A 24,591-nucleotide genomic window follows, 5' to 3' on the forward strand; every position below is an offset into this window, starting at 1 on the left:
TATATCATCCAAATATCTAAAAGTATTGTTAAATTTTTGTATCAAATGTTGTTTTGATGGGTCTTTGCTAATTTTAGTCATAAATTGTAACTCATAACAATACAAAAAACAGGTCCGCAATAAGTGGTGCACAGTTAGTCCCCATTGGAATTCCAATAACTTGACGATATACGGAATCTCCAAAGCGAACAAAAATGTTATCAAGTAAAAATTCAAGTGCATAAATAGTATCAAAGCATGTCCAATTGACATAGTTCTTTTGTTTATTGCTACTAAAAAATGATCTAAAAGAGTTTGAACATATGTACTCGCATTCCGACTTTTTAAATGCCCAGTTAATTAGGGATGTGAATTTTTTCTTAATAAGAATATGAGGCAAAGTGGTATATAGGGTAGAAAAATCAAAACTTTGAACAGATTCAAAATCACCAATATATGCATGCAATTTATCAAGTACTTCCAACGAGTTTTTGACACTCCAAAAGTAATTAATTCCACTATTTTCAAAGGCCTTATTTGAACAATTTATTATCAGGTTTTTTATTGTACCAAGTGTACTAGTAAGTAAAACAGACAATTTAGTAGTAGAACAATGGCTGGAAGATGAAATAAATCTATATTTGTAAGGTTTTTTGTGCAGCTTCGGAAGCCAGTACATAGTTGGGACTTTCATTGTGTTTGGTTCTGCTTGTAAAGAAGTAGCTAAAAGTTTATGTTTGTTACAGATGTCGTTTTCTGAAAATGAAGTCAGTTGGAATGTTGGTGAATTCGTGATTTCCTTTTGCAGAACCTCTATATAAAATTTACGTCAAACAATAATGATATTATTAGCAGCTTTATCAGCCGGGACAAAAACAAATTCCTTGGCTAGTTCTGTTAGTTTATTTTTGATACGCGAAATAGGGTTTTTATAGTTTTTGTTGAGGGTAAAATGTTCTTTAAAATGTTGTATTCGAATATCAACTATCTTCATTACTGAATTAAAAAAAGAGTCCAAAGATTTTTTGTCAGCTTTTTCCCGTTTTACCCATTTCAAACAGTAGGCGCGGAGTGAGTCGTTGATGATATTACGACACTCATTCCAGTTAACAGTTGACGGGGGACGATATTTAGGTCCTTTACTGAGGAATGATTTTAACTCTCGGTCGCGAACGATGTTAAGGTCTCCTGTTATAACATGGGAAATTGGTCCATAGGTGTATTCTGAATTACTGCAATTACACGACATAGGTGTATTTTCAGTGATATTTACATCTTTACACAATTGGCTATAATTAAACACATATTTTCGGGTAGATTTCTTGTAAATATAACAAATGAGAGGGAGTTCAGTATTATCAAAATATCCAGGAATTTGGTCCTTAACAGAATGGTCGTTAAAAATACCGGCAATATTTACAAAATCAAAACCTTTATTGACATACTTTATTTTAATAAAATGTTTTTTATGATCTTCAGGGCGATCAATTTTTGGAAACAGTTTAGAATAACAATATGCCATTATAATTTGGACAATTTCATACTTAGGACTGTAATATGAAATTGTGTTGCAATCCTCTAAAATTTTATTTAATTTATTTATAGGTAAAGAACAAAGCTTGGTTAACAGATAATGTCTGCCGTTGTTTTTTGAAATGGAAATTAGGTCCGAAATATTTGTATGGTTGGTCCGAAATTTTCTTTGATTGCGATTTTTTCTGCGTCCATGAGAACGATTTTTACGAACAGTTTTAGAAACTATATCCAAAATGTTAACAGAATCGGTTCTTGATATATTGCCAATTCCCATGATATTATCATTAAGACCGAGAGGGTAGACTGTCTGTAATTTTTTAATCCAATTTAATTCATTTATTTTTCGTGATCGTACAAACTTGGAATGAGATTCACCAGGCTGCTTATTTACTACTTCTAAAGGTTGAACTGTTAAATATTTAATAGGATGACTGTGCTTCTTAAGATGTTGATAAATGATACTTTTGAATTTATTGGGTCTTTTAAAACGATACAGGTGTTCTTGCGTGCGTTTAGATAAATATCGCCCAGTTTCACCTACGTACTGAATACCGCATCCCGGTTTGTTTCATGTGAGTAAATAAATAATACTGTTTGTTTTTCAAGTAATATCAGTTTCAAAATTTAGAGAAAATGTGCGACCATTAAATGTGGACCTTACTGTATTGTTGGTGGAAAGACGGGGACACGTAAGTCATTTTTTGGCATGACACTTATCGATAGAAGGGTAACCACGATTTTTATTGTTAAAAACGTTAGCTATGGTCGTATTTTTAGATAAGCGATTCTGAAGATTGAGACGTGTAGATACCCTTTGAACGAGTTTAGTATTTAATATTTTTAACCCGTTAGGGGTTTAGTATCATACTATCATAAAATATATGAGAAGAACATAACCCGTGTCATGCCAACAACTGTTTTTTTTAGAAATAAATGTGTTTAGTTCCGATGCAAAGACCCTATCAGTGAATCAATGTTAAAGCCAAAATATGCAATCTTTAATGACCTGACAACAGTATCGTAACTATATCCCCTTTTAATAAGTCTATTTAAAGGTTTTGTTAGTTTCTGAGGAGAATACTGACATTTTTGTGCTTTATAAAGAATATTTCCATAAAATTTTGGATGTGAAATACCTGAACGTATAAGATGTCTGCATGTTGAGTTATATTTACGAATTATTTCCTTATACCGGTGATAAAATTTAGTAAATGTTTTGACCAGTTTGTGATATCGAAAACCCTGGTGTAATAATTTTTCAGTAATACATAAATTTCTCTCGCTAAAATCTAATACATTGTTACATACACGAGCGAATCGTACAAGTTGAGATATATAAACACCATAAGATGGTGACAAGGGAACGTCACCATCTAAAAATGGATAATTAACAATAGGAAATGAAAAATCATCTCTTTTATCATAAATTTTTGTATTAAGCTTCCCGTTTATGATATAGATATCAAGATCGAGGAAAGGGCAGTGGTCATTGTTATCATTAGCTTTATTTAAAGTAAGTTCTACAGGATAAATTTCTTTAGTATACATACTGAAGTCGTCATTATTTAGAGCCAATATATCATCCAAATATCTAAAAGTATTGTTAAATTTTTGTATCAAATGTTGTTTTGATGGGTCTTTGCTAATTTTAGTCATAAATTGTAACTCATAACAATACAAAAAACAGGTCCGCAATAAGTGGTGCACAGTTAGTCCCCATTGGAATTCCAATAACTTGACGATATACGGAATCTCCAAAGCGAACAAAAATGTTATCAAGTAAAAATTCAAGTGCATAAATAGTATCAAAGCATGTCCAATTGACATAGTTCTTTTGTTTATTGCTACTAAAAAATGATCTAAAAGAGTTTGAACATATGTACTCGCATTCCGACTTTTTAAATGCCCAGTTAATTAGGGATGTGAATTTTTTCTTAATAAGAATATGAGGCAAAGTGGTATATAGGGTAGAAAAATCAAAACTTTGAACAGATTCAAAATCACCAATATATGCATGCAATTTATCAAGTACTTCCAACGAGTTTTTGACACTCCAAAAGTAATTAATTCCACTATTTTCAAAGGCCTTATTTGAACAATTTATTATCAGGTTTTTTATTGTACCAAGTGTACTAGTAAGTAAAACAGACAATTTAGTAGTAGAACAATGGCTGGAAGATGAAATAAATCTATATTTGTAAGGTTTTTTGTGCAGCTTCGGAAGCCAGTACATAGTTGGGACTTTCATTGTGTTTGGTTCTGCTTGTAAAGAAGTAGCTAAAAGTTTATGTTTGTTACAGATGTCGTTTTCTGAAAATGAAGTCAGTTGGAATGTTGGTGAATTCGTGATTTCCTTTTGCAGAACCTCTATATAAAATTTACGTCAAACAATAATGATATTATTAGCAGCTTTATCAGCCGGGACAAAAACAAATTCCTTGGCTAGTTCTGTTAGTTTATTTTTGATACGCGAAATAGGGTTTTTATAGTTTTTGTTGAGGGTAAAATGTTCTTTAAAATGTTGTATTCGAATATCAACTATCTTCATTACTGAATTAAAAAAAGAGTCCAAAGATTTTTTGTCAGCTTTTTCCCGTTTTACCCATTTCAAACAGTAGGCGCGGAGTGAGTCGTTGATGATATTACGACACTCATTCCAGTTAACAGTTGACGGGGGACGATATTTAGGTCCTTTACTGAGGAATGATTTTAACTCTCGGTCGCGAACGATGTTAAGGTCTCCTGTTATAACATGGGAAATTGGTCCATAGGTGTATTCTGAATTACTGCAATTACACGACATAGGTGTATTTTCAGTGATATTTACATCTTTACACAATTGGCTATAATTAAACACATATTTTCGGGTAGATTTCTTGTAAATATAACAAATGAGAGGGAGTTCAGTATTATCAAAATATCCAGGAATTTGGTCCTTAACAGAATGGTCGTTAAAAATACCGGCAATATTTACAAAATCAAAACCTTTATTGACATACTTTATTTTAATAAAATGTTTTTTATGATCTTCAGGGCGATCAATTTTTGGAAACAGTTTAGAATAACAATATGCCATTATAATTTGGACAATTTCATACTTAGGACTGTAATATGAAATTGTGTTGCAATCCTCTAAAATTTTATTTAATTTATTTATAGGTAAAGAACAAAGCTTGGTTAACAGATAATGTCTGCCGTTGTTTTTTGAAATGGAAATTAGGTCCGAAATATTTGTATGGTTGGTCCGAAATTTTCTTTGATTGCGATTTTTTCTGCGTCCATGAGAACGATTTTTACGAACAGTTTTAGAAACTATATCCAAAATGTTAACAGAATCGGTTCTTGATATATTGCCAATTCCCATGATATTATCATTAAGACCGAGAGGGTAGACTGTCTGTAATTTTTTAATCCAATTTAATTCATTTATTTTTCGTGATCGTACAAACTTGGAATGAGATTCACCAGGCTGCTTATTTACTACTTCTAAAGGTTGAACTGTTAAATATTTAATAGGATGACTGTGCTTCTTAAGATGTTGATAAATGATACTTTTGAATTTATTGGGTCTTTTAAAACGATACAGGTGTTCTTGCGTGCGTTTAGATAAATATCGCCCAGTTTCACCTACGTACTGAATACCGCATCCCGGTTTGTTTCATGTGAGTAAATAAATAATACTGTTTGTTTTTCAAGTAATATCAGTTTCAAAATTTAGAGAAAATGTGCGACCATTAAATGTGGACCTTACTGTATTGTTGGTGGAAAGACGGGGACACGTAAGTCATTTTTTGGCATGACACTTATCGATAGAAGGGTAACCACGATTTTTATTGTTAAAAACGTTAGCTATGGTCGTATTTTTAGATAAGCGATTCTGAAGATTGAGACGTGTAGATACCCTTTGAACGAGTTTAGTATTTAATATTTTTAACCCGTTAGGGGTTTAGTATCATACTATCATAAAATATATGAGAAGAACATAACCCGTGTCATGCCAACAACTGTTTTTTTTAGAAATAAATGTGTTTAGTTCCGATGCAAAGACCCTATCAGTGAATCAATGTTAAAGCCAAAATATGCAATCTTTAATGACCTGACAACAGTATCGTAACTATATCCCCTTTTAATAAGTCTATTTAAAGGTTTTGTTAGTTTCTGAGGAGAATACTGACATTTTTGTGCTTTATAAAGAATATTTCCATAAAATTTTGGATGTGAAATACCTGAACGTATAAGATGTCTGCATGTTGAGTTATATTTACGAATTATTTCCTTATACCGGTGATAAAATTTAGTAAATGTTTTGACCAGTTTGTGATATCGAAAACCCTGGTGTAATAATTTTTCAGTAATACATAAATTTCTCTCGCTAAAATCTAATACATTGTTACATACACGAGCGAATCGTACAAGTTGAGATATATAAACACCATAAGATGGTGACAAGGGAACGTCACCATCTAAAAATGGATAATTAACAATAGGAAATGAAAAATCATCTCTTTTATCATAAATTTTTGTATTAAGCTTCCCGTTTATGATATAGATATCAAGATCGAGGAAAGGGCAGTGGTCATTGTTATCATTAGCTTTATTTAAAGTAAGTTCTACAGGATAAATTTCTTTAGTATACATACTGAAGTCGTCATTATTTAGAGCCAATATATCATCCAAATATCTAAAAGTATTGTTAAATTTTTGTATCAAATGTTGTTTTGATGGGTCTTTGCTAATTTTAGTCATAAATTGTAACTCATAACAATACAAAAAACAGGTCCGCAATAAGTGGTGCACAGTTAGTCCCCATTGGAATTCCAATAACTTGACGATATACGGAATCTCCAAAGCGAACAAAAATGTTATCAAGTAAAAATTCAAGTGCATAAATAGTATCAAAGCATGTCCAATTGACATAGTTCTTTTGTTTATTGCTACTAAAAAATGATCTAAAAGAGTTTGAACATATGTACTCGCATTCCGACTTTTTAAATGCCCAGTTAATTAGGGATGTGAATTTTTTCTTAATAAGAATATGAGGCAAAGTGGTATATAGGGTAGAAAAATCAAAACTTTGAACAGATTCAAAATCACCAATATATGCATGCAATTTATCAAGTACTTCCAACGAGTTTTTGACACTCCAAAAGTAATTAATTCCACTATTTTCAAAGGCCTTATTTGAACAATTTATTATCAGGTTTTTTATTGTACCAAGTGTACTAGTAAGTAAAACAGACAATTTAGTAGTAGAACAATGGCTGGAAGATGAAATAAATCTATATTTGTAAGGTTTTTTGTGCAGCTTCGGAAGCCAGTACATAGTTGGGACTTTCATTGTGTTTGGTTCTGCTTGTAAAGAAGTAGCTAAAAGTTTATGTTTGTTACAGATGTCGTTTTCTGAAAATGAAGTCAGTTGGAATGTTGGTGAATTCGTGATTTCCTTTTGCAGAACCTCTATATAAAATTTACGTCAAACAATAATGATATTATTAGCAGCTTTATCAGCCGGGACAAAAACAAATTCCTTGGCTAGTTCTGTTAGTTTATTTTTGATACGCGAAATAGGGTTTTTATAGTTTTTGTTGAGGGTAAAATGTTCTTTAAAATGTTGTATTCGAATATCAACTATCTTCATTACTGAATTAAAAAAAGAGTCCAAAGATTTTTTGTCAGCTTTTTCCCGTTTTACCCATTTCAAACAGTAGGCGCGGAGTGAGTCGTTGATGATATTACGACACTCATTCCAGTTAACAGTTGACGGGGGACGATATTTAGGTCCTTTACTGAGGAATGATTTTAACTCTCGGTCGCGAACGATGTTAAGGTCTCCTGTTATAACATGGGAAATTGGTCCATAGGTGTATTCTGAATTACTGCAATTACACGACATAGGTGTATTTTCAGTGATATTTACATCTTTACACAATTGGCTATAATTAAACACATATTTTCGGGTAGATTTCTTGTAAATATAACAAATGAGAGGGAGTTCAGTATTATCAAAATATCCAGGAATTTGGTCCTTAACAGAATGGTCGTTAAAAATACCGGCAATATTTACAAAATCAAAACCTTTATTGACATACTTTATTTTAATAAAATGTTTTTTATGATCTTCAGGGCGATCAATTTTTGGAAACAGTTTAGAATAACAATATGCCATTATAATTTGGACAATTTCATACTTAGGACTGTAATATGAAATTGTGTTGCAATCCTCTAAAATTTTATTTAATTTATTTATAGGTAAAGAACAAAGCTTGGTTAACAGATAATGTCTGCCGTTGTTTTTTGAAATGGAAATTAGGTCCGAAATATTTGTATGGTTGGTCCGAAATTTTCTTTGATTGCGATTTTTTCTGCGTCCATGAGAACGATTTTTACGAACAGTTTTAGAAACTATATCCAAAATGTTAACAGAATCGGTTCTTGATATATTGCCAATTCCCATGATATTATCATTAAGACCGAGAGGGTAGACTGTCTGTAATTTTTTAATCCAATTTAATTCATTTATTTTTCGTGATCGTACAAACTTGGAATGAGATTCACCAGGCTGCTTATTTACTACTTCTAAAGGTTGAACTGTTAAATATTTAATAGGATGACTGCGCTTCTTAAGATGTTGATAAATGATACTTTTGAATTTATTGGGTCTTTTAAAACGATACAGGTGTTCTTGCGTGCGTTTAGATAAATATCGCCCAGTTTCACCTACGTACTGAATACCGCATCCCGGTTTGTTTCATGTGAGTAAATAAATAATACTGTTTGTTTTTCAAGTAATATCAGTTTCAAAATTTAGAGAAAATGTGCGACCATTAAATGTGGACCTTACTGTATTGTTGGTGGAAAGACGGGGACACGTAAGTCATTTTTTGGCATGACACTTATCGATAGAAGGGTAACCACGATTTTTATTGTTAAAAACGTTAGCTATGGTCGTATTTTTAGATAAGCGATTCTGAAGATTGAGACGTGTAGATACCCTTTGAACGAGTTTAGTATTTAATATTTTTCCATTTCTAAGCTTCATATTTGTTTTTTGGTATGTAGATTTATTACAAAGGAGCAAAGACTGGCGTCCAGAATATGAACCATCACACAGTAGATTAAATTGTGTAAAAATGATAAAACTGTTCGGCTCAAGACGTCAAATGCTTATTGTCATAAGTTACCCGACAAATTTAACAAAAGATAGGGTATATCAAGGTAGCGACTGACGTCTGACTAAATAGATGAATGGGGCTGAATATTAAAATGCTACTTTTTGATAGATATTCCTAAAGTAATGAACATAGAGAAGTTCTCGCTCGGACACACACTCCATAATCTAGTATAATATAAGAGCATAAACCTTAAGCACGGGGAGGCACTCTACTGTCTCCACACGGCACTAAAGACAAACTCTGTAAAAAATAAAATTGAGAAAGGAAATGGTGAATATGTCAAAGCGACAACCACCCGACCATAGAGCAAACAACAGCCGATGGCAACCAATGGGTCTTCAATGTAGCGAGAATTCCCGCACCCGTAGGAGTCCTTCAGCTGGCCCCTAAAATATGCATAATAGTACAGTGATAATGGACGTCATACTAAACTCCGAATTATACACAAGAAACTAAAATTTAAAATCATACAAGACTAACAAAGGCCAGAGGCTCCTGACTTGGGACAGGCGCAAAATTGCGGCGGGGTTAAACATGTTTATGAGATCTCAACCCTCCCCCTATTGCATTTTCTCGATGGCCTGAGACTTTTATACTAATTTATACTTGTATTATAGTTACCATTAGTGATAAATAAATTTGATTTTTAATGCATGATAGTTGTAATCCTTTTCTCCCCATAAACATTCATTTTCTCTTTCAATTCTGCATGCATAAACATTTGTCTTATTATCAACATTTATCCTAAGAAAATTTATTTTAAACGATCATAGGAAAGATAACACCCCTAGTGTGATTAGATTACTTATAAAGATAACCATCCTATTGTGCAAGGAAATCACATATCAAATGTGCGTGCTTTAATTTATAAGACTATAAACTCTAATTTCAAGTTTAAGCATTTAAATTTGCATAATTCATATAAAAAAACGTACTGAGAGCTTGGACCTCAATTTGCGTTATATCCTTCATTTCTATATATTTCCGGTTAAAATAAATTTTGAATGCAAATCAAAATTATAATAATTTTTGTTTTAATAAAGTAGGATTTCAATTGCTACTTATTATTTTTTTTTAAATCTGAGATTCAAATAAATAATATAAGTTGTCCTCTGAAAGAACTCATTTTCCAACGAGCCACTAAACTCCTTTTAAACGCTCAAGTTAAATAATGTAACGCGATTATGATTTTTCTTTCTTTGACGAAACCGGGCTATGCATTGTGAAATCTTGGACAAAACCGGGTGGTACACATTGACCAAACCGGTTTATTCCATTTAGACATGTCCCATTTCTTTCATTCCATACACAGAAATACAAGTATTGAAGTGCTCAAAGTGACTAGTTTTGCAATCTCCATGTCAGTATCTTTCTTTCTGTACCTTTCTTTCCGTACAATGTGAACAATTTCACGAGAAATTAAACAAATTCGAGGCAAGGTTCACTCAATTCTTCATTTTGAAGTGCATTTTACCTATTTCTCCGTTACTCTAGAACGGTCGTAGAAAATATTACATCTCACAATATATATATTCTTCGATATCATAAAAATAATAAAAAATAAGCAGAACCTACCTTTTCTCTGTCTATTGATGTTCCGTCACCGTGCCAGATGTTAGATACATGTACCATCGAGTCCAAACATTTTTTGCCGGTGCGGTTTAGACACAGTGGCCTTTGTAAACACTAAATGTGTTTATTTAGCGATTACCAAGTACTATTGTTTGATATGGTTTTTCCTTGTTGTGATTTTTGATTAGGTGTTCATTAAATTATATTGATTGGGTTATTGTTTTTTTACTTAATTAGTACGTGTAGGTAACACTACAAACTGCTCAGAGTCTGAATTGACCAGTTTTTGTGCTCGACCAGTAAAATCGAGCACACATTTTACTCGACTAGTCTCGACATTGTCTCGACTGTACTGAACTGTACTTAAGTGTACTCGACTAGGTCTCGACTTTACTTAATTAGTCTGATTTAGTACTTTATGATCTTTGTGTAGTCTGAAATGGTCTTGACCAAGTCTCGACCTGTCTCGACCTGTCTTGACTAGTCTCGACCTGTCTCGACTAGTCTTGACCTTCAAATTTAGTTTTGACTGGTGTAAATCAGCCCATCTAACTAAATTAAATATTGATCTTACAAAATTCAAGCTTATTAGGTAGTTTGATTTATTGCTGTGAAATGAAAGAATTTAATTTTACAATAGGTAAAAATAAAAATTATTATATAAATTCAGATAGGCATCTTTAATTTTTTTTATAACTTTTTCAAATCAACTTGGATTTTCATCAAATTATGCAGCTATCTTAGATATATAATAAGCTTACTGAATCCCATGTCATTTAGTTTTTTGTTGTATTGCTGTAAAATTTAAGAATTACAGTTATCTTGGTAAAAAAAGCTAGGATTTGCAATTCGGACAAAATAGAGATAGTACACTTTAATTTTTTTAATAACTTTTTCAAATCAACTTGGATTTTCATCAAACTATGCAGCTATCTTAGATATATATTAAGCTTACTGAATTCCAGGTCATTTTGTTTTTTGTTGTATTGCTGTCAAATTTAAGAATTAAATTAATCTAGTAGGTAAAAAAAAGCTAGAATTTGCAGTTCGAACAAAATAGAGATAGTACACTTTAATTATTTTAATAACTTTTTCAAATCAACTTGGATTTTCATCAAACTATGCAGCTATCTTTGATATATATTAAGCTTACTGAATCCCAGGTCATTTTGTTTTTTGTTGTATTGCTGTCAAATTTAAGAATTAAATTTAGTAACTTTTTCAAATCAACTTGGATTTTCTTCAAACTATACAGCTACCTTGGTGATGTATTAATCTTACTGAATCCCAGGTTGTTATAAAGTTTGGTGTATTGCTGACAAATTTCGAGACTAGTCGAGTAAAATGTGTGCTCGATTTTACTGGTTGAGCACAAAAACTGGTCAATTCAAACTCTGAGCAGTTTGTAGTGTAATGAGCTATTACATGTATTTAATTATGGTGTATAACTCTTTGTCCAAGATACTTATGTAGATGGTTTTTCGTCCGTTGAACAACATGTAAAATACGTATTTTTGTGTTTCCGTGTTGTAGATATATTCCCGAGCGAATACCTCTCGAAAAAACCAACAAGTACTCGATAAGTAATTGTTCATCGATTTGACATCCCTAGTTAATACAGACTTTTAAACTGTTTCACTCCAAGCCTAGTTTGGAGACGCCACTTCCATTCAAAATTCTGGATCCGCATCTGAGTGGGGTACTTAAAAATCATATTAAAAATGCACATGAGCTTATCAGCACTTTTGAATATAAACTGTACAAATAAGTTTCTTGTTCAATTTTTAAACGAATAATGGTTCATCTGATTTAAATTGTTTTACTTGATAAAAGTCGAAATTTATTGTTTTATATAATTTCAAAGATTTTATTGTTTAATCATTTAAACAAAGGGATTGGATAAAGACTTAGTCTATATAAATCCTTTCCCATACAAGATGGATAGAATAATAATTGACTTCTACATATAACGTTAATTCATACATCATATAGTCTCCCAGTGAGTCAAGGGAGGGAACACTCCCTCATCTAACAATACCTATAATATACTCCAAAAAAAAATAGAATAGTTTCTTGGACCCTCAGTCGGTATACTAGTGAATAGAATGCTCTTAGAAATATTTTATGTATGTTTCTAATAATAAAAGGTAGCACTCTATTAAAGAGGAATGCATAGTGTTTTTTCATGATATCATCAGACTCACTGTGACAAAAATGATAAATATTTATAACTTATATACATGTTCATACAATATCAATATATTTCAGTACAGCTATTTGATGTATACCACCTACATTCATGACATTTACTTTGATATATATTGTTTTTTAAATAGATATATATATATATATTTTAGCGTGTTTAAATAATGAATTAATTATAGCGATATAATTCATATATTAGTTCAAAATAAGAAAAGTGGAATGTAATTCAAAGTTTACCTAATTTGGAGCAATTAAGAACCTTGTTGTTATGCCAAACAGTTACTTTTGATACGCCATTTTTATTGTCACTCCCATTTTGAAAAAAAAAGACATACTGGTCTTGTTTCTTTGTAGGGTTTATACATATTTATCATTTGTTTTCTCCTGTACTAAGTCAGGAACCTGTTGTTCAGTGGTTGTCGTTTGTTGGTGTGGTTCATAAGTGTTGTTCATTTCTCGTTTTTTTATATAATTTAGACCGATGGTTTTCCTGTTTGAATGGTTTTACACTAGTCATTTTTGGGGTCTTTATAGCTTGCGGTTCGGTGTGAGCCAAGGCGCCGTGTTGAAGACCGTACTTTGACCTATGATGGTTTACTTTTTCAAATTGTGACTTGGATGGAGAGTTGTCTCATTACCACATCTTCTCACATCTAATTAATGCTTGAAATTGCAGACTTTATCACAGAAAGTAACGAGGCTATGAATTAGTGGTTTTATTCCTTTACAAATTGTTAGATTTTCAATATCACATTGATGGTGTATTTATATAAAAACTGTCAAACTCTGACATATTTTACGGTGCCATTTTGAATTTGAATTTGGACGCCATTTTGATTATTTATGTATTTATAAAACCGTAAAAAATAGTAATAGGCAAATCTTAAATGTAGTTCCTTAAATTTGTGATGTCTACTGAACCCTTGCATATTGAATGAATTCATCAAGTGTATGAAGTTTTATTCCAAGTACCTTATGTCGACAATCTTTAATTGGATTTTGTTTATACCCCTTAATCTTTCACTTGCCAATTTTCATGCTTTTACCATTAAATGATTATATTCTTATATCCGCTGGACAATGATCTCTCTTTTCATTATTATTGAATCAACTCAAGAGTTGGTATAAAATCCAGAGAATAGAAGAATAGAATGTACAGAATAGAGTTGCAGAGGCGAATTTATGGAGGGGGCAGGATGCCTTTTTATGAAGCTTCTTTTATGATTAAAACTAGAGATGTCAACGAGTACTCGAGGTATTCGAGTATCGCTCGATAGTACCGAGTATCGAATATCAAAACGGTGCTCGACTAATCGGTTTCCTTTTAGAATATTGCTGTCTTCTTTATATACAATTGATCTTCTTGAGAACCTCTTTAGGAAAATTAAATATGCATCACCGATTAATCATACAAGTAAATAAAATACATTTTGTTTCGAATAATTGTGCTAGATTGTCATTCAAAATTATTCTGAAAATACGTGGGCTATTCCTAGGCTAACATTTTAAAGTAAATATGTTTAAGACATTCCGTCACATCGGTACCGTCAGAGCAAATACTTTCGTCTGCAAGACTGTAATTTACGGTATTTTTTGGTCATATAGCTCTTCAACTGTTTCGTTTCTTAACATCCTTGGCTTTCAAATATTCGGTTTTGGGCGTTTCTGATAAAGGTAAATCCAGGAAGCGCTAAGAACGCATTAAATTGTTTAACGTATTGTTCTCTTTTTTTTTACAACGTTGCAAAACTGACTTTCCCCAATAATAGTTGACAAGAAAAAGTTTCCAAATAAAATAAACTCGCATCCTCTGGTGACCCTCAGTATATAATTAAACTTCTAATCCTTACTCCTTCACTGTGTCTAAACCACACCGGCAAAAAATGTTTGGACTCGATGGTATCTAACATCCGGCACGGTGACGGAACATCAATGGACAGAGAAAAGGTAGGTTTCTGCTTATTTTTTTTTATTTTTTTTTCATGATATCGAAAAATATATATACTTATACAACTATTTTCTATTGTGAGATGTAATATTTTCTACGACCGTTCTAGATTAACAGAGAAATAGGTAAAAATGCATTTCAAAATGACGAATTGATTGAACCTTGCCTCGAATTTGTTTAATTTCTCGGGAAATTGTTCACATTGTACGGAAAGAAAGGTACGGAAAGAAAGATAATGACATGGAGATTGCAAAACTAGTCACTTTGAGCACCTCAGTTCTTGTATTTTTGTGTATGGAATGAAAGAAACGGGTCATGTCAAAATGGAATAAAACGGTTTGGTCAATGTTGTTTACTATACAATCACCCGGTTTCGTCTATGTATATCACCCGGTTTTGTTTTTTTGAAACCAAATTTTTTTTAAAAGCAACGTTAACACGGATCTGAACATTGTCTTTCAAACGAATTTCAATATATATTTATTGTAAAATAAACCTGTCTTGTTAAAATTCATTTTAAACATAGGTAATACACATTTTCCTAATGCGAGGCGTATCTCTTATTGCACTTATCTTTGAACTAATTTTAAATGGAATATAAATACTCAATAGCACTACTAATTTCTAATTCTTTTACAACATTATGATGTTTCTTTGTTTACTATACTAGTATGTAAAGATGTTAAAATAAGAGGATGTGATATGATTGTGCCATCATTTTAATTTAATTAAAGAGTAAAGCTAGAATGTTTTACTATACTATACGCTTTGTTTACATATTACTATCATTTATTAATGAATTTATTCATTCAATCATTGACGAACAGTCAGAAACCGACTTTAGTCTACACTATTCTGCACGAATTAATCGTGTATTCATTCAATCATTGACGAACAGTCAGAAACCGATTTTAGTCTACACTATTCTGCACGAATTAGTCATGTATTCATTCAATCATTGACGAACAGTCAGAAACCGACTGTAGTCTACACTATTCTGCACGACTTTAGTCTACACTATTCTGCACGACTTTAGTCTACACTATTCTGCACGAATTAATCATGTATGCAACCACGCCAGATTGTCTGGTACTATATATACTATGTTACTCGCGCACTAACGTGAGTTTTCATACTTGAGCACACATAACATAACTGTGGGATTTGTAACTTTCTCCTCAATTTCAGGCAAGCACATTTAATTTCATAGGCATGTTTTCCATATCATTTTTACAGTTCAAATTCTAATGAAACTTTAATATAACCTTTGAAATAAATATATTACAATCATGTATTTTCCATGTGAATAAAAGTTTGCAAAATATGATCGTCATTTATATCTACGTCTTATTTAGAACAAGCTAAGTGACCACTTACCCCCGTAAAAATTGCTAATGAGACAACTTTACTTTAGAGACCAAAATGACGTTAAAGTTATCAAAGTTAGGTCAGCGTATGGCCTTTAACAATGAGAAAAACACCCATACCGCATAGCATAAAATTGAGAATGGAAATGGGGAATGTGCCAAAGAGACAACAACCCGACCATAGAAAAAAACAACAGCAGAAGGTCACCAACAGGTCTTCAATGTAGCGAGAAATTCCCGCAAGCTATAACAGGGCCCAAACTGACAAATGTAAAACAATTCAAACGACTGGGGCCGAGTGATGAAAAAAGCTCACTTTTCCCGTTGGGTCAGTTGAGCTAAAACCAACCAAGAATTCCAAAGAAGATTGCACCGTTCTTGAATTTAAAAACAAAAATGTCTGACAACTCATAATTTCGGCTTACACGAACGAGATAAACTAATCAGACATGGCAATAAAACTTCACTGGCGTTTTTTCAACACAAATAAGTACTACATATTATTTAAACAAGAGTGTACGCACTGACATGTCACAAATGCTTGAATGATCGTAATTGAATTTATTTTGAAGGTCTGTAAGATAAAGAATTTAATAAAAGTGTCATATAAACTTAACATTGTTTATGGAACCATTAAAAATTCGAGGTCTAATGAAACCTGCCAGACGGACATGAACACATTAAAATTATTAAAGTCAACCAAAAAAAAACGTTAACATTTACCAATTAATCAAGGAAATAAGTTCATGGTCACATAAATCGTCATGTGGCCACACGAGCAATAACATAGAAATGAGGTCAAGGGCAAGGGCAATGGACATATGGCAGATAGAAAACATCGTCATATCTGTGTGCGAGATATGTTGCAGTCAAACCTTCTAACTTATGACATATGAAGCTTCATACAAATAGTTCAAGCCGCCACAAATTTGCATCCCTTGGTCTCGCATTCCGACTTTTAAAAAATATCAATGTGAATTTTTATAATAAACATGATAATCCAACTCATATACATCCGATTTCGCGGATGTCCCTGTTTTCTTATTTCTTATAACATTTTAAGTTGGTATACGATTTAGTTATATAACATCAGTGGCGAATCCAGGCGGCGTGTAGGTCGCACACCCCGACTCCACCATTGATGGCCCAAACTATATTTAATCATGTATTTAACGATTTTTTTTAAGCACAAAATCGTCAAAAAATTGTTCGCCTCGCTACGCTCGGCAGTATGTAGGCTGTTTGAATTACATCCACTTTGAAAGAACCTGAATCCATCCCTATATATTGTCAAAAATATATTGAACAACGTCAATGTACGATGATCAATACACAATGGAGACAGAACAGACCCGTTTATTTATAGAAATTTTAATAAAATAATCATTATTGCATTTTCTCGATGGCCTGAGACTTTTATACTAATTTATACTTGTATTATAGTTACCATTAGTGATAAATAAATTTGATTTTTAATGCATGATAGTTGTAATCCTTTTCTCCCCATAAACATTCATTTTCTCTTTCAATTCTGCATGCATAAACATTTGTCTTATTATCAACATTTATCCTAAGAAAATTTATTTTAAACGATCATAGGAAAGATAACACCCCTAGTGTGATTAGATTACTTATAAAGATAACCATCCTATTGTGCAAGGAAATCACATATCAAATGTGCGTGCTTTAATTTATAAGACTATAAACTCTAATTTCAAGTTTAAGCATTTAAATTTGCATAATTCATATAAAAAAACGTACTGAGAGCTTGGACCTCAATTTGCGTCATATCCTTCATTTCTATATATTTCCGGTTAAAATAAATTTTGAATGCAAAGCAAAATTATAATAATTTTTGTTTTAATAAAGTAGGATTTCAATTGCTACTTATTATTTTTTTTAAAATCTGAGATTCAAATAAATAATATAAGTTGTCCTCTGAAAGAACTCATTTTCCAACGAGCCACTAAACTCCTTTTAAACGCTCAAGTTAAATAATGTAACGCGATTATGATTTTTCTTTCTTTGACGAAACCGGGCTATGCATTGTGAAATCTTGGACAAAACCGGGTGGTACACATTGACCAAACCGGTTTATTCCATTTCTTTCATTCCATACACAGAAATACAAGTATTGAAGTGCTCAAAGTGACTAGTTTTGCAATCTCCATGTCAGTATCTTTCTTTCTGTACCTTTCTTTCCGTACAATGTGAACAATTTCACGAGAAATTAAACAAATTCGAGGCAAGGTTCACTCAATTCTTCATTTTGAAGTGCATTTTACCTATTTCTCCGTTACTCTAGAACGGTCGTAGAAAATATTACATCTCACAATATATATATTCTTCGATATCATAAAAATAATAAAAAATAAGCAGAACCTACCTTTTCTCTGTCTATTGATGTTCCGTCACCGTGCCGGATGTTAGATACATGTACCATCGAGTCCAAACATTTTTTGCCGGTGCGGTTTAGACACAGTGGCCTTTGTAAACACTAAATGTGTTTATTTAGCGATTACCAAGTACTATTGTTTGATATGGTTTTTCCTTGTTGTGATTTTTGATTAGGTGTTCATTAAATTATATTGATTGGGTTATTGTTTTTTTACTTAATTAGTACGTGTAGGTAACACTACAAACTGCTCAGAGTCTGAATTGACCAGTTTTTGTGCTCGACCAGTAAAATCGAGCACACATTTTACTCGACTAGTCTCGACATTGTCTCGACTGTACTGAACTGTACTTAAGTGTACTCGACTAGGTCTCGACTTTACTTAATTAGTCTGATTTAGTACTTTATGATCTTTGTGTAGTCTGAAATGGTCTTGACCAAGTCTCGACCTGTCTCGACCTGTCTTGACTAGTCTCGACCTGTCTCGACTAGTCTTGACCTTCAAATTTAGTTTTGACTGGTGTAAATCAGCCCATCTAACTAAATTAAATATTGATCTTACAAAATTCAAGCTTATTAGGTAGTTTGATTTATTGCTGTGAAATGAAAGAATTTAATTTTACAATAGGTAAAAATAAAAATTATTATATAAATTCAGATAGGCATCTTTAATTTTTTTTATAACTTTTTCAAATCAACTTGGATTTTCATCAAACTATGCAGCTATCTTAGATATATAATAAGCTTACTGAATCCCATGTCATTTAGTTTTTTGTTGTATTGCTGTAAAATTTAAGAATTACAGTTATCTTGGTAAAAAAAGCTAGGATTTGCAATTCGGACAAAATAGAGATAGTACACTTTAATTTTTTAATAACTTTTTCAAATCAACTTGGATTTTCATCAAACTATGCAGCTATCTTAGATATATATTAAGCTTACTGAATTCCAGGTCATTTTGTTTTTTGTTGTATTGCTGTCAAATTTAAGAATTAAATTAATCTAGTAGGTAAAAAAAGCTAGAATTTGCAGTTCGAACAAAATAGAGATAGTACACTTTAATTATTTTAATAACTTTTTCAAATCAACTTGGATTTTCATCAAACTATGCAGCTATCTTTGATATATATTAAGCTTACTGAATCCCAGGTCATTTTGTTTTTTGTTGTATTGCTGTCAAATTTAAGAATTAAATTTAGTAACTTTTTCAAATCAACTTGGATTTTCTTCAAACTATACAGCTACCTTGGTGATGTATTAATCTTACTGAATCCCAGGTTGTTATAAAGTTTGGTGTATTGCTGACAAATTTCGAGACTAGTCGAGTAAAATGTGTGCTCGATTTTACTGGTTGAGCACAAAAACTGGTCAATTCAAACTCTGAGCAGTTTGTAGTGTAATGAGCTATTACATGTATTTAATTATGGTGTATAACTTTTTGTCCAAGATACTTATGTAGATGGTTTTTCGTCCGTTGAACAACATGTAAAATACGTATTTTGTGTTTCCGTGTTGTAGATATATTCCCGAGCGAATACCTCTCGAAAAAACCAACAAGTACTCGATAAGTAATTGTTCATCGATTTGTCATCCCTAGTTAATACAGACTTTTAAACTGTTTCACTCCAAGCCTAGTTTGGAGACGCCACCTCCATTCAAAATTCTGGATCCGCATCTGAGTGGGGTACTTAAAAATCATATTAAAAATGCACATTAGCTTATCAGCACTTTTGAATATAAACTGTACAAATAAGTTTCTTGTTCAATTTTTAAACGAATAATGGTTCATCTGATTTAAATTGTTTTACTTGATAAAAGTCGAAATTTATTGTTTTATATAATTTCAAAGATTTTATTGTTTAATCATTTAAACAAAGGGATTGGATAAAGACTTAGTCTATATAAATCCTTTCCCATACAAGATGGATAGAATAATAATTGACTTCTACATATAACGTTAATTCATACATCATATAGTCTCCTAGTGAGTCAAGGGAGGGAACACTCCCTCATCTAACAATACCTATAATATACTCCAAAAAAAAATAGAATAGTTTCTTGGACCCTCAGTCGGTATACTAGTGAATAGAATGCTCTTAGAAATATTTTATGTATGTTTCTAATAATAAAAGGTAGCACTCTATTAAAGAGGAATGCATAGTGTTTTTTCATGATATCATCAGACTCACTGTGACAAAAATGATAAATATTTATAACTTATATACATGTTCATACAATATCAATATATTTCAGTACAGCTATTTGATGTATACCACCTACATTCATGACATTTACTTTGATATATATTGTTTTTTAAATAGATATATATATATATATTTTAGCGTGTTTAAATAATGAATTAATTATAGCGATATAATTCATATATTAGTTCAAAATAAGAAAAGTGGAATGTAATTCAAAGTTTACCTAATTTGGAGCAATTAAGAACCTTGGTGGTACATAATAGGGTGCAATATCAAAATTAGATAATATGTCGTTTTAACATCATTGAAAACTTCTTGTATTTTCAATATATTGTTGTACACTTAAGTCTTGTAAATATTTCAATATTTTCATCTATATTGAGGTCTAGGTTGCCCTAGAGCAGGATACCAAGATTAATATTTGGAAACTTCCTAATACTTCCAAAAAGTTCATATCTCTGTCCAGTATAGACTGGACAAACATAAAAATAATGAAAGTTGTCTTCGATAGATATAGATATTCATCAAAAACATAAAAAAGTAACACTTACGACAACAATCTGTGCGTCCATAAATATCTATAACACTGATATCATAAACATTCTGTAGGTCGACTGCCCACCATGACTGTTGCTGATTAACGTTAACGGCTGTATGTGCACACAAAAAATCGCTACCAGTCCGTGGTGACTTGTCTCCATCAATGGCATATGCAGAGTTACAACAGAGATAATCAATTCCCTCGTTAACTTTAGGATCATAAATAGAAGACATCTTTGTAGGTTTCTTTAATGCAATATTCACATCAGCAAAGGCTAAAACAGACAAAATACAGGTTATACACATAGATATACACATTGTAAATAAAGGTATACATATTGATATTACATGTGTATTACACAGTACTAATTGAATTCATTTGGATCCACAATCCTCCTAGTACAAATTTTAATTCCAAAATCTACTAGTAGAAATGTGGATATCCACATTTGTATTAGGAGAATTTTGGATTGTACTAAATTTCTAGTAAGATCCAGAAGATTTTGCGTAAATTAACAGGATTGTCTTCTGAATATTATTTTAAGACGATATCAAAACTTTATCATGTTTTGTTAAATTTAGTATGAAAAGACATCATTTACTAACATTTATTATTTTTTTATTTGATAGACAATATTCAAAATATTTCCGATAAAATGTTGGTGTTCGTTAAGAATGTCCTTATTATTGCTCAAAATTTGCCAGATATCGGATTTCGGCCTGCTGTTAATCAAATAGTGATTAAAGCAGATTTGGGTCTATATATGAAAAAACGTACAGTTTTCCATACTGCAAAAAAAAATTCCTTGTACTCGTTTTCTTACTTAATCCTAAAATAAGTCAATTTATAGAAATTCTTTTATACAATAAATCTTGAAATAATCATAATTAAAAAAATCTAACCAATGAAAACATTTTTTTTTTTAAATGAAAAAGATGTACATGTTACCATAACATAGTCATAATTAGTTTTTTCCATCATTTGAATGAAAAATTCAAAACTTAATTTCTGAATTAAATTTACTAATAAAAATTGTAAAAAATTTAAATCGATCATTTGCAGCTATCTGCAACAACAAAATAATATAGACCGCCGATCTTTTTTTGAAATATATGAAAATGACAATGACAGCATAAGAACATGCATTTCTATTTCAAACTTGATTCATAACAAAAATCATTAGGAAAGAGTATTTTAGAATTTTCAAAAAAAACTGACATTTGTATATATTTAATAATTCGTAATTGATGTCAAGATTCAGAACTAATACATATAATAATGATGATCATTATTTGTTCGACTTTTAACAAATAAGATATGAAATATAAGATATAACACTAGTTTAATCCCAATTTATGACAAAATGAATACAATGGACGTCTTATGAATAAAGTGTTGATAACATGAAGTTAATAAAAAAAAATATCAGGTTCATAAGTCGTTTTTCAACATCTTTCAAATACTCAAATTCCGAAGTATTTGAATATTAACGTACATTGAAAAAAGACAAATTGAGAGAGAGAAATTACCAAAATAACAACAAACAAAAAGAAACGTAATATAGGAACAAAATCAAATATTAACAATTGCACTAGCGAAGACTGAAAAGTTTTGCGGCAAAAAAAGAATATTGCTAAATTCTCTAAGAAACGGTATAATCTGATAATACACAAATATTAAAAGAAAATTAAGAAAATAAGACATTGAAGATTACATACGAAGACATTCATTGTGAGATATCTTAAACACGGTCGTCTGTACAGTAAAGAGGCAGTGTCAGTTTCCGCTTGTATTTGTTTCACTAAAAGTATCAAAATCAGTTTTAATGTTTCAAAATATTTTGGATTACAAAAATGAAAGACGCTAAATGATATACTAAAATGATTTTATATCATGTTACATACATTCATGACATCATACTTTTTTTCGGTGCTACCTTGCTGCTCAAGGTAATTTTAACAAAAAATTTCAAATTTTGCATGGTTTGTTTTTTGTGGTTGTTTTAAAATTCTATGGAAATTCGGGTATTAATGTTTACATTACATGTAATTAATACTAACCGCGGATAGAAAAGATAAAAATATCCATGAAGCAACTTTTAAAAATATCTGAAAAGTGAATTTTACGGTAAGTTTAAACTACATTTTCACCCAAGTAAAATGCAAGTACGCTTGAAACGTTCTTTGAGACAACGTCAAAATTCAATTTTTTGGAGGAACGTCATGTAACGCTAAATAGTACCAAGACCGTGCGCAACGTCAATACAACTGGACTGAATTTCATCAACGCTTGTACAGAACATGATTTGTGAACTGATGTAATTCTTAGTAGAAATATTGAAAGTTTCGGACTTTTTATGATATGTTATAACTTTTTTTTCAAATATTTTTTGTTTTGTTTGTTTTAAAAAAAAAATCTGATATCTGATTATTGATCATCTTGTAAAATAGTATTAAAATACTGCCTCCGCCCGTCCTTGACACCCTGCGTCAAAAAAGGGATCAGTCTTGAGTGTTTTCCTAATAGATTTGGAAGTAAAATGATAAAGATTTATATTTTTTCCATAGAAAATTGTTAACTTTCCACTAATTTAAATATTATCATGTGTAGAATAGTTTACTTTTGTATTTTTCAGAAATTATAAGATCAACAATTATAATAAAATTGAGAATGGAAATGGGGAATGACGTTTTGAAACCTCAGAATTTATGAAACTTCTACACCTCCTTGCTTTGTGTTGTTGCAAAATTGTAAGTACTACAGACAGTAAATGCAGGTATTGTTATTTATATAAAATCTAAACTAAGCTTATGTTAATTGTGTTGCAATTAAGACTTGTGAACCAAGCAGATGATAACAGTTATGTTCCTAATATCGTAACTACAATCCCGTCCCCTTTCACAAATTGTTTAACGATTTTGCCTTACCGAATTAGAGTTCTTACCAGGTTTGTACTAACATGAGCAACACGACATGTGCCGCATGTGAAGCAGGATCTGCTTACCCTTCAAGAACACCTGAGGTCAACAAAGTTTTTAGTGGGGTTCCTGCTGCTGAGACTTTAGTTTTCTATGTTGTGTTTTGTGTAATGTTGTTTGTCTGTTTGTTTGTTGATCTGAGACTTTAGTTTTCTATGTTGTGTTTTATGTAATGTTGTTTGTCTGTTTGTTTGTTGATCTGAGACTTTAGTTTTCTATGTTGTGTTTTGTGTAATGTTGTTTGTCTGTTTGTTTGTTGATCTGAGACTTTAGTTTTCTATGTTGTGTTTTATGTAATGTTGTTTGTCTGTTGGTTTGTTGATCTGATACTTTAGTTTTCTATGTTGTGTTTTGTGTAATGTTGTTTGTCTGTTGGTTTGTTGATCTGAGACTTTAGTTTTCTATGTTGTGTTTTATGTAATGTTGTTTGTCTGTTGGTTTGTTGATCTGAGACTTTAGTTTTCTATGTTGTGTTTAATGTAATGTTGTTTGTCTGTTTGTTTGTTGATCTGAGACTTTAGTTTTCTATGTTGTGTTTTATGTAATGTTGTTTGTCTGTTGGTTTGTTGATCTGAGACTTTAGTTTTCTATGTTGTGTTTTATGTAATGTTGTTTGTCTGTTGGTTTGTTGATCTGAGACTTTAGTTTTCTATGTTGTGTTTTATGTAATGTTGTTTGTCTGTTGGTTTGTTGA

General features: G+C 31.4%; 1 protein-coding gene across 2 annotated transcripts in view; it reads right to left on the reverse strand.

The window, feature by feature from the left end:
- LOC139528821 (uncharacterized) overlaps window positions 1-21,192 on the reverse strand; it is a 43,408-nt gene extending 22,216 nt beyond the window's left edge. For both annotated transcript variants that reach the window (XM_071325032.1, XM_071325031.1), the window contains exon 1: window positions 20,930-21,192. In XM_071325032.1, the coding sequence (XP_071181133.1) occupies window positions 20,930-21,152 (223 nt within the window). In that variant the 5' untranslated portion in view covers window positions 21,153-21,192. The remainder of the gene's footprint in view (window positions 1-20,929) is intronic.
- Window positions 21,193-24,591: the final 3,399 nt, after the last annotated feature.

The sequence above is a fragment of the Mytilus edulis genome, chromosome 6, assembly GCF_963676685.1.
Source record: "Mytilus edulis chromosome 6, xbMytEdul2.2, whole genome shotgun sequence".
In the NCBI taxonomy this organism is placed as follows: Eukaryota; Metazoa; Mollusca; class Bivalvia; order Mytilida; family Mytilidae; genus Mytilus; species Mytilus edulis.